General features: G+C 50.5%; 2 protein-coding genes across 2 annotated transcripts; one reads left to right on the top strand and one right to left on the bottom strand.

The window, feature by feature from the left end:
* The first annotated feature begins 371 nt into the window (after positions 1 to 371).
* si:dkey-1k23.3 (uncharacterized) lies at positions 372 to 2,274 on the top strand. The gene is made up of 4 exons (XM_037483010.2): positions 372 to 959; positions 1,282 to 1,345; positions 1,434 to 1,554; positions 1,813 to 2,274. Exons 1-4 carry the CDS (start codon positions 581 to 583, stop codon positions 2,272 to 2,274), a joined length of 1,026 nt encoding a protein of 341 aa, XP_037338907.2. The 5' UTR covers positions 372 to 580.
* A 783-nt stretch (positions 2,275 to 3,057) lies between these two features.
* Positions 3,058 to 9,101, bottom strand: hspb8 (heat shock protein b8). The gene is made up of 3 exons (XM_037483320.2): positions 8,405 to 9,101; positions 6,399 to 6,462; positions 3,058 to 4,195 (listed from the first exon to the last, which is right to left on the bottom strand). The coding sequence occupies exons 1-3, from the start codon at positions 8,859 to 8,861 to the stop codon at positions 4,015 to 4,017; spliced, it is 702 nt and encodes a 233-aa protein (XP_037339217.2). The 5' UTR covers positions 8,862 to 9,101; the 3' UTR covers positions 3,058 to 4,014.
* Positions 9,102 to 11,798: the final 2,697 nt, after the last annotated feature.

Here is an 11,798-nt window from a genome sequence, read left to right as displayed (position 1 = left end):
GATGACACAAAACAGATCCTTTTGTGTCATCCTCTCGTGGAGGTTTTTTTTATGCTCCAGATAAACCGCTGCCACTGTGAGTCCTTTGAAACCCGGCTCAGCGAGGAGGTCACCCGGTGCAGGGGGGGAGAGGGGGGGGGGGGGCAGTTCACCGGGGTGTGACGGGAACGAGGAGTCTTCAGGCCACGGAGGCAACAGTTCAAACACAAAACCGGCCTTCAGCCAAAAAACGCTCGCTATTTGCCACGGCGTCCTCAGAGGCTAAAAATACAACTCATTAGTGTGCAGCCTTTCTTCAGGCCAGCAAGAGGTAGCGCCCCCCCTCCTCCCGCCTCCACACCCATCACCCCATGGATGCCCACACACGCCTCTCATGGGATCGGCATGAGTGCTTAATAAGTGCTAAAACAGACAGGAGCAGTATATATAACGCGCCGCAGAGATTGGCCCCCCGTCCCGCCGCCTCAAGCTTCCTCTCGTCGCTCCATCATCGAAAAACAGGAGGTCCAGCACCTAAAGGCTACTTCCTTCCCGCTCTCTCTCTCTCTCTCTCTCGGGGAAAAAAAAAAAAAAAAAAACCATGGGCGAACGCGACGAGGCCGAGCCGCCGACGCCGCGCGGGCCGCTCGGCGGAGGGGGCCCCCCGTGGCCCCCGAGAAAATGGCGGCAGTCCAGCAGGCTTTTCAACCAGGACGTTGGCATGCCGCCTCTCCTCCCGGAGCCGGCGGAGCCCCGGTGGACGGACGACGTGGACCGGCTCCGGTGGAGCCTGGCCGGCTGCCCCTGGCCGGGCTTCACACCCGCCCCGCTGTTCGTGCCCTACGTCTGCGGGCCGACGCGCGGCCCCGGCCAGCAGGTCGGCAAAGAGCCGTGCAAGTGGAGGGTGAGCCTGGAGGTGGCCCACTTCTTCCCCTCGGAGATCTCCCTCAGCGTCAGAGACGGGTTCCTGGAGGTCGGAGGTACGGGGGGTATGGCGTTTGGCGGGGGGGGGGCGGGTTGTGTTTAATTAAACAGCATTGAAAGTTCACTCCAGCGCCATTAATTACTTTTACACGCCGGGGCGTAGTGTTGATAATCTCGTCCATCTAGTGTTATTATCCCTGACAGTGTTATCTAAATGGACTCCTCTCGCAGTAACTCAAAACTAAACAAACTAAATTAGAGAGCCTCTGTGATAATGGGGCTGGGGGGGGGGGGGGGAAATCACAGCGCCGTGGCAGAAATTCATTTCCGCGTGGAGTGTCCTCACATTCTTCCCCTCCAACGGTAACCCACGCCCAGGGAAACACGAGGAGAGGCCGGACGAGCACGGGTTCATCGCCAGGTGTTTCACGAGGAAATACAGGTACCGGAGAGAGCTCAGCGGCAGTATACCGGCCGCTCCTGGAGACGCCGCAAACCGGATCTTGTGTTGTTGGTTTTGTTTTTTTCAGGCTGCCGGCTGAGGTCGATGTGACCCAATTCGCGGCGGTGCTCTCTGTCGACGGCGTCCTGACTGTGGAGGCTCCGGTCCCCAAAACGTCCGTTCCTTCTCCCACCATCATTCCCGTAAAGGTGATCCCAGTCGGGAAGCTCATTCGCATTAGAGGCGCTTGATTGGTCCTGATACTTGGCGTTTTATTGGAGGGAGTCAGGCACATTTACCCAAACTATCCCTGTAAACTGAACAGTTTAAAGACACATTCTGAATAACAAGCCCAGTTTGCATCCTATTCAATGTCCTCCCCACCTCAATGCTATTAAGGCACTGGGCTATCCATCCTGGAAGGATTTCATTTCACTGATATTTCTCTCATGTTTATTAAAACACAGCTAGAGCTCGAGGTGACTGGAGAAAAGCTGGAGAAATATGAAGCCCCTGACACAGAACTGGAAAACTGCAGGACCCCTGAGGCCCAAAGTTTACCCTCTGCAGAGCAGGGAAGAGGGGAAGACTCCCAACAAGAGGTTGGCGGCCATCGGGCCGACCCTGGCGGCGCCACAGTCGGGCCTCAGCAGCATGAGGAGGAGGAAGAGGAGGAGGAGAGTCACAAAGAGACATCCGCAGAGTCCCGCCCTCCAGCGGCGGTCGATGGCGGCGGCGCGGCGAGCCCCCGAGATTCTCCGGAGCCAGCCGTGGACGGAGAGGTCCGGGCGGCGGCGGGCGGCCCGGGGGAGGCCGCGGAGGAAACCGCCCGCCCCGAGGGCCCGGAGCCGGGTCAGACCCCCCCGAGCGAGGGCCCGAGCCGCGAGCTGGAGGCCGCCGCCGCCGTAAAACAGGAAGCCACCGAGTAGAGGCACAAATGTCGCCTACGTCACGAAACGGCAATATGCGAAGCGACAGTTCATCGGATGCCTAGATGCGTAGATCATAGTAATGTTTGGAGCTCCAATAAAGCATGTGGAAATGTCCAATAAAGTGTTGGTATCTTTCTACATCCTCTTTAAATGCACGCGTTCCTGAATCACACGTCACACGTGCACCGCATTCATACCTGGGGTGCGATAGGAGAAAAACAAACAAACAAGGTGATTCATTATTAATTAATGATATGTTCGCAGCTGTGCATCAGTCACTTGCACGCGGGGGTTGGCTTTCCAAGCGATGACGTTGCCATGGCAGCACAGGTCCAATCGGGCACGCGATGTCGGTTAAATACAGCCGTTTTTTTTCTGCGAGCTGGCACACGCGGCGCATAGCGGCGCCTTCGCAGAGGCCAACTCCGCCGAGGCTTTCGGTCGACTCCAGTTTGGGAAAACTTTTGCATCCAATACTCAGGGAGGGTTGCATTTATTTTGCATCACACAACACGCAAAGGGGGAAAAAAGGGGGCTCTTTTGTGTCCACGTACAAAAGCGCTGGCAGCGCCGCCGCCGCCGCGCCGCCGCCGCCGCGCTGCACTCACACCGCAGCACGCGGCCCGTGCCAATCTCACCCGCCACCTAAAAGCCCTCCGCTAATCCGCTCCTCAATTCCTTCTGTTATCCAACAACAACACAGGGCCCCTGGACCCTCGGTACCGGGGGCCACGGCACGGCCCTCCCTTAAAAAAAAAAGACACACTGGGAGATTGGGCGGACATTTCTCTTATTTTCTTTTCTTTTCTTTTTATTGCATCAGTCAACACAAGGACGTCACAAGAGAAAAAAAGAAAACAAAAGGATGCAGGTGACAAACGTCAGTTCCAGCAACGGTGCAGCCTTCATCCCGAATGCTCGAATACAAAAGAAGAATAACAACGCAAACACTCCAGATGGATGTTTCGAATGAATTGGCACGTAATTGAAGAATATTTACAATACGCTTAGAACTAGATTCACCCCAGAATGCAGCAGTAGAAACACTTTTTGCTTTTTCCTTCTCGTCGGTTTCGAGTGACGTTCGTCAACCCAAACAACCGCAGAGCTGCGGGGAGTCAAGGCACTCAAGTAAATAAAAGGCACATTTGTGTTGATATTTTAAAACCAAAGCTGCGAGAAAAAAAAAAAAAAAAAAGAAACACTCCACTTGATTGCATGTTGACATGAATACAAATATGATTCACACACAGTGTCATTTAATGGTTGGCGAGTCAAAAGTAGGGTCAAAACCTCTCACTGAATCGAATGAGAAGGCGTCTCCAAACTTTCGACTGCTACTGTAGGTGTAATATAAAGCTGCACAAAGAGAAGTAACATTTGCAAACCTTTCAAGGAATCCAATAAAACTATGATGAAATATGAGTTCATGTGTTTTATCCAAGAAGCTGGTCTCTTATCAATCTGTAATAAAAGGAAATACAAACAACAGAAAAACATCTTAAGTTTTGGCTTCTTTGGGACATTTGTTTTTTTGCGTTCTCATCTGACTTGAAGGAGACGTGACCCCCTGGATGTGATTTGCTCGTACACTTAAAATATTTTTCCCTGCGCGGCTTCATTAAAGACCTCAAACGCGCCTCGGCCATCGCATTCTACACATTGACATTTCCCAATCAAACATGAACTGAAGCAGTGCAGGATCATTCGTTTTTTTGGGGTTTTTTTTTTTTTTTTTTACACTGCGGGGGCCTCCTGGGTCTTGAGGGCCTCCGCCTCCGGTGCGTCCCCCCCCCCCCGCGGGGACTCCTCGTTGCTGAAGAGGTAATACGGAGGCGTCTGGCGGGCTTCGATGATGAGGACGCCCTCGGGGGACAAGGAGGCGAAGACGGTCACGGGGTCCACGTCCATCGGGATCCTGACGAGGGGAGCGAGACGAAACCGATTAGGATTAAGAGAGGGGTTTTTTTTATTTCATTTATTTTTGGATGCAAGGGGAAGAAGCATAATCTGCACGGGTTAAAAAGCCCGAGGTGCGTTCCTGCTCGGAGGTCATGCGTAACCGGGACATTTTCCACGTGTTAATTGTTCACAGCGGTGGGCTTCTTTTCATTGACACAATACCAGTGGACCGCCTGCAGTCAGGTGACCGTGGGCTCGAGTGGTGCATTTGTTTTAAGGGGGTTTCGCTGCTCAACTGGTCCTTTGGCGCTCGTTCTATATTCAGAGAATCTCACACCCCCGCGTTTTAATTAAGAATCCTGCGGCTCTGCAGGAGAGAAGCACACACTGGCTCCAGGTGTGAACCACAAAATAAACCGGGGTCCAATTAACCAGAGCATCTGCCTGCAGAAGTTCGACACCTGTAAATTACCGTCGGTGCGCCGCTAACGCGCTGCTCTCATCTCTCATCTGTCCTCTGGGCAGCAGCAGCTTTTTATTTTTTTGCTCACCAATTCATTTTTTTTTTACCCTTTTAGCGTAATGTTTGTTGACATTTGCCACAGAGGAGCGGGATAATTTTCTCGCACCACCTGCCGGTTCAGGAAGACGCTGGTATCAACTTCACGCCTCACTTGGAACCCGAAGGCTCTCTTGCAGCGCTTCAGACGCCCGAGCTCTGCTCTCGGTTCAGACAGCGTGGCCAAATAGGGGCATTGTGGGTCTCTCTCTCTCTCTCTCTCTCTCTCTCTGGGAGCAGCCAAGTGTCTCTTGGAGTTCAGATAAACATCAGACCGCCCTGTTCAGAACCCGGCAGACAGAGACTCTGGCTTCACACTCCGTTTAATTAGAGAGGACCCCCTTCCCGAGGGCTTTCCCACTCCACTGAGGAATGAGCCAGGAGGGGCCGAAGCTCCCTCGAGTCAGGTGTCTTTGAGGGGGACAAATGTCCCATTCAGCTTGAACAACGACATCCAGCAGGAGAAGAACAATCTAAACGAGGGCCAACATCTCCTGGAACAGCCAGAGGCACAAGGGGGGGGGGGGGGACGAGAGGGTGATAACAAAAAATAGTCTTTTGGTCGGAATACAGAGTCTTAGGAGCCAGATTATATAAAACATCCAATTTAGATAGAGCCAAACGGCCCAGAGCACCTGCCAACGTGCACAGAAGTGAAAGATAAACCTGACAAACAAGTCGACCAAACCGGGATCGAAGACGTGACACTTCTGAAAAACAACAATTCAAATGGGTCTGAAATAAACAAGTTGCGGGAAGTACTTCAGGGGAAAAATGGCTCACACAGATCTCATATGGAGTAATGTAATGATATTACTGCGTATTATAATGTTCATTTCAGGAATGGCTGCGCCGGCCCATTAGCGCAGCGTCTCCAGCTGGAGTTCATTTACCTCCAGCAAGTCGCATTTCATCTCGCACGTCGATTTTGTGCAGCTGCCAAAACATCGGAAAACATTTAGAGCATCCCGCGTGCTGCGACTTTTCTCCCCCCCCCCCCTCTGGAGCTGACTTTAGGAACAACTTATTTGGTCCCTTCAATCCGCCCCTTTGCGTCAACACCTGATACATGCTCAGTAATAAAGAAAGTCATAAATGTAAATCCTCAGCCATACAAACTAATACTGTGACCTGGATATTGACCCCCTCCCTAACCAGATGTGAGGAGATAAATGAACAATCCATGTGGTTAATTCTGTGTATTTCCAAATATTTTAGACTCTTCTATGTAAAGGAATACTTTACCTACAAAAGGACCATTTTCATATAAATGACTCTCCCAAATGTGACCTTAAGGGGAACCTTTATTTTAAGGTAAATGCATTGTAAATCCTCCACATAAGTGTTTTCTCTGTGGAGAGATGGGTCAACGTAACACAAGGTGAGTAAATGATACACAAAAGGTCATTTTGTTGGTTAGAGTTCAGGTTAGCTTCTGATTAACTTTTCTCTTGCTTATCTGCCCATTTTGTCCTTTTTGTACGTGTCGACATCCAGAGAAGGCGCCCAGAGTTCAGACTTCTCACGACGGACTTATTTCCCATTACACTGCTGTTATGGGGGTTGCAGAATTGAACACAAATGACCTCTTACATAACTGGTCGTAAATATGTTCCACCAGAAGAAGGTTTGCATCGTTCATCACTGAAGTCATACTCACTGGATCTTCTTTGTGAAATTCTTTGTGACTATTCCCCCTTCTTCCTGCTTCTCTTCGTGTTTCCCTGTTTAAAAGACAAACAAACACAAATAAGCGAGTGATATAATATATATATATATCAATGTGGTTCATAATGGGTGCCATTGAAAACATCTGGGGACGACACAGGGATCAAAGCACATCTCATTCGGCACATCGCTCAGCCGGTTGTGTTGTTTTTGTGCTTCGGGGGCCACTGGGCGGGTTGAAGTAAAATGATGGAACACCTCCTGCTGGCTGGGTACGGGGCTGTGGCAACTGGGCTAGGCATCACGGCCCGCTGTGAACTCCCTTGTTCGCCACCTTACACCCGGACAGCGACGAGAGAGGGGCGTGGGGGGGGGGGGGGGGGGTAAGATCACCGGTGAAGTCATGACATTATTATTTGAAGCCCACTGGTACTGGAAGCTGGTCCCAGTGCATGACGGATGGAGGTTTGGACGGGCGCCGGCTCTGCTTATTTTTAAGCGTCTTGCGACAGAGATGCCAGATTCCAGATGCCCTGCGTAATGGCCGCGGTACCCGATGTCCCACTTTGTGACAACCTTCATTAATAAATGAGCATTGCAGCGTTGATTCAACTTGGTTATTAGCAGTTTATTGTTGCAGATATTATAACATAGTAACGGTGGCTAGCTGTTGGATAGCCGGCGGCTAGCCGGTGGCTAGCTGGCTGCCGGTTGGTCTCTCCCTGATGATGTCACATTAAAACTTAGCCTGTATTAGTTATTCCTTTTGAAAAACAGGATTGTGTACGGTTCATTAACATTTGAATCGGTGACCTCGCCGCATCATCAAGTTTATCTGGAGAAACCGGTGTTAAACATTTGTTCCTCCAGCGTGCTCGAATTACCTGCTCTGTCACACTTTTAGATTGGGGAAGGGGGGGGGGGGGGGGGGGGGGTCAAGTCACTTACAGGCCCAACATGGCGCTGATTGAATGACCCAACTGGCATACCAACAATGTGTTTATTAAAAACTCAGAGCCGGGGGAGGGGGGGGGGGGGGGGGGGGGGGCGGACCTTCTGTCCTCTGCCCCCGGGTATCCCTGGAATCCATCCGTCTCTCTGAGGCTCTGACACGAGGAAGTCATTTCTGTAACTAACTCCCGTAACCAGTGACTGAGCACAAACCCGACACCAGTTGGAGACCAAAAAGACTGCTGGGAAGAAGGACAAAAAACTGGAACATTCCCCCCCCCCACCCCCCCCGGCGTCCGGTGTTATAAACAGACTCTGTTGTCACGGGCCTTGCCTCAAATCTAAATGGGGCCCGCGGGTGACCGAGGGAGTGATTCTCCAGGAATCTGAAACAGGTGCCCGAGCTCGAGGACCCGCCCCGCCATCATGAAAGTACCGCCCCCCCCCCGAAAGGTCTGTTTCGGCTGAAGACCCGTTGATGCAGAAGGCCGCGTTTTCACCGGTCTGCTACTCCGCTTTGTTCTATCTGTGCACATGCAGCCGTGTGCATGTTTTATGCCTCGCTTGATGGCGGTTTCAGATATTTTGTCTAAATGTGCCAGGCCAGTGAAAAGAAAGAAGCATCTAAAGCAAAAAGATCTAATCTAAAGAGATGCACTTCTGCCTGAGAATTTATCATTACCAGTTAGTTCAAACAGAAATATTCAGATACTAAATCTTAAGAAAATGCATAGTAGGCCTTTAAGAAAATATTACGTAATATTTTCCAATTGCAACACTGAGGATGACAGTTACATCACAAATTATACTATTAGCCCAATCTGTTAAGTTTATATTCTATTTAATGGGTTTTATAAGCAATAGGTTATCGTGTTTTTGCTGACTAGTTTGTTGTTTTTAACTGTGCCTATAAATAAAACTGAGCCTATAAATGGATGTCACAGTGGGAAACCGAAACAGTCTTTGATAGCAAAAGTGAGCCACTGATCCTCAAGGGACTTTAATAAAAGTTCCTCATCCTGCCTCGGCTGAGTTTGGGCCTCTCACCTGACACATCTACAAATCCGTCCCTCGTCCTGATGGTTAACTCCTCCGGCTTGAAGCTGTGGACGTTCACGCAAACTTTCCAGGGCTCCCCCCCGGTGGCGGTGGCGCCGACGGTGCTGGTCGGGGAGCCCCGGGAGGAGGGCTCGCCGTACCTGCTGGTGTACACCGCGGGGCCTCCCGCGGACTGCCGCGAGGGGAAACCCGCGCGCAAGCCGCCGCCGCCGCCGCTGGTGCCGCCGCCGCCGCCGCTGAACGGCGACGTGCCGAGACGCGTGCCGAGCCGACCGGGGCGGGCCCAGCCAGGCCAGTCCATCGCCAGCTCGTCGGGGAAGGCCGGCATCCCGAAGTCGTCCTCCATGAAGCGGGACCCGAGCTGATCCCGGAACGGCGATTCTCCAAACGGATCCCGGGGAAACCTCTGGCGGTTCCCCATGGCGTAGAAGTCTCCCTCGGCCATGTCCGGAGGAGCGCGATGACCAGGTCGAGTTTCTGCTGTTCGGACCGATCCCCGCGGCGCGCGACCACAACTTTTCTCCACACCGACGCAAAAAAAGAGCGGACGCGCGGTCAAACTTTATCCGTCTCGGATGTTGCGCACAACAACGCGGCCTTTATCCGACTTTATCCGCGCACACGCACACCCCGTCAGAAGCGCGCACTGTAATCGTCCCGATTAACGGAACCGCCTCCAGGCCGCGGCTTTTATACGGGAGGGGATTTCACAAGACGACGCGTCCGGAACGTGCTGGGAGGATCTGGAGAGCACGCGCACTGCAAAAAATATCTTTAAAATCTTTAAGTCTTTAAATCCTTAAAACGCAGAGCAAAGGGAACATCACAACTTTCTTCTCACTCCAAACAATCGCTGTGTCCGCTGTTTATTGGCGGAAAACAAGCCGATTTATGAGATAAATTGAGGAAAAGTGACTTGTTGATGTGGATATTTTTTGCAGCGCAACAGCTGACCGGAGCCCCCCAACTCCCCCCCCCCCCTCCAAATGACGTTAGCGTCCACTTGTCACTCACACTGAGCTGGAAGTCCCGCCCACCGGTGACTCACTGGCTTTTTATTAGCAGAGCAACGCAGATCTTCGGGTCGGACACGCTGATGTCACAGGACGGATAAAACTTCAAGAAGTACGTTTTTACTTTTTTTTTTTTAATTCAGCACATGGTTTCATAGAGCTTATTCTACACATTCTACGATGTGGAGTTCCAACGGACACAAGATTTAAAAAAAAAAAAGTGACAAACAATATAGTCCTTCGTACAGCATGATTTAACACTCAGACACTGGGCCACTACGTGGCGTTCTTATTTTTCTATGATAACATGGTAAGAGGGAGCTTGAGCACAAAGACATGTAGAGTCCATTTCTAACACCCGACGAGGCCCAAAGTCACAATCCGCACAGCGTCATGATCGCCCCTTTTTGTACAATCTATACAACGCAGAGGCCTGTTTACACCACAGTAATGACTATTTCCAAAGGGACTTTACACAAGAACTTTACATTGTGAGAAGGCTGAGAGCAGGGGGGGGGGGGGGGGGGAGGACACACACCGTGGATTTAGGAGCACGTCAAGGAAAAAGTTTCTCCACCCGACTGACTGCACAAACCCCCCCCCCCCCCCCCGCCGGCATCTTTCCCTCATTCGTCTGATTTGGTCGACGTCAAGGGCAATAATCCGAGGGAACCCGAGCAGCCTGTCGCCCCGGAGCAGTTGCGCGGAGAAGATGGATTTGACGTGATTGAGAAATATAACTCGTAATTATTCAGAATGTGGCGGTTTCAAACCCTCCATCGCAGGTTTAAAATGTGGATGCGAGGCCGCCGTCGAAATTAACATTTTTCGAGAAATGCGCCGAGAGGAGATTGATGGCGCTCCCGCGTGTTTTTGCGGTTAATCTGAAGTTTGTGATTAGCAGCGGGTTAGCTTAGCATCCATCTTCAACTCGGGGGGGGGAAATACATTTTGCAACCCCAATAGTTCACTGCGTCGAAAAAAAAGGTCTCAGCCGAGAAATGAAACCAACTTTCCTTTTGTGCGTCTTTTTGTGTGTTTCACCAACACCAGACTCCAAACCCACTGATATGACTGACCCCGTTGGGCCGGGTTGCTGCGAGAAGCATTAACAATGATAATAGCGAGGGAATAGACAAATGATTTAACTAAAAAAGGTCACATGGAAGAATCAGTATTTAAATAGGGACAATTTCATAACCAGTTATCAAGTTCCTTCAATATTTTTTACGGATTAAACACATTTTCTAATTAGTGAGCTTCGGGAGGTTCTGGCAGATTAACATTTTAACAGAGCCGAGCCAACTTGCTTCCAGCCTTTGTGCTCAGGTCACTTAGCTGCTGTCTGTAGCGTCCTATTTAACTGTCATATATATACGAGAGCGGTATCAATCGGGCCGTCTAACTCGCTTCGCAAGGCACCAGGAATCAAAAAGGTCAGATCTCTTTGCTTTTGAACCCCTGCCAGCACTTTGAGGTTTTTTCGCCCCGGGAGATGTGGCAAAACCCAAGATGAACAGACCAGACACAAATTACAGTCATAGTAATGATACATCAACAGTGTTGCATAGAAAGATTGACCACCACTGACAAATCAATAAATATCAAATACATATACATATGGACGGTGTACTGCACATTTAAAATCACCTCCAAAGTGACCTTTTTGTTCCACAAAACAGATTCATGTTTTCACTCGCCATGAGTTGTCGAACAAAGCACCTCCTCTGACACCCGGAACGTCTCGATCGCTCTCCGCTGTATTACATCCGATTGACATTTCAATCGTTTTCCACTTGAAGATAAATTAACTTGACATTTGAGCATTTGACACCCGGCGCGTTTGTTCTCCACCTCGTCAGGCGCAGAGATCCAAGCAAAACACCCTTTTCTTGATTCCTGACATCGCTCCCTGGCCATTTGTAAATGCTCAAATGGCTTAAATGCTTCCTCCATTCTTAGTCGAAACAAAGTCCAAAACACGCTGACCTGCCATGCTTTGTGAAGGTCGAGGTGTACACACTTCATAACGTTGACTCTTCTTTGTACCTCATGATTCACTGTTTCAAAGAACTTTCAATATTCAAATAAATACATACAGTATTAATTTAAGAGAATAAGTGAATGGTCATAGTAAGCAGCAGCGATGTATGCGTATCTCAAACAATGAACAGTCTCAGGCCATTTGTGCTGATGCACGAGGATGCAGTACAGGAACAAGACACAGAAGCAGCGAGACATTCGGTCTCCAGTGGTCTTTTTGGGCGTAGACAGGAAGACCGCCTCAACCAAAAACGCGGTCGGACCTCCTTGGGGGAGAATTCCCGTCCATGCGGCGCACGGAGACGGCCCAGAGTCCAACATCCACC

The sequence above is a fragment of the Pungitius pungitius genome, chromosome 5, assembly GCF_949316345.1.
Source record: "Pungitius pungitius chromosome 5, fPunPun2.1, whole genome shotgun sequence".
Lineage (NCBI taxonomy): Eukaryota > Metazoa > Chordata > Actinopteri > Perciformes > Gasterosteidae > Pungitius > Pungitius pungitius.
The sequence above is the reverse complement of the archived record's forward strand: the minus strand, read 5'-3'. Positions and strand labels throughout refer to the sequence as shown.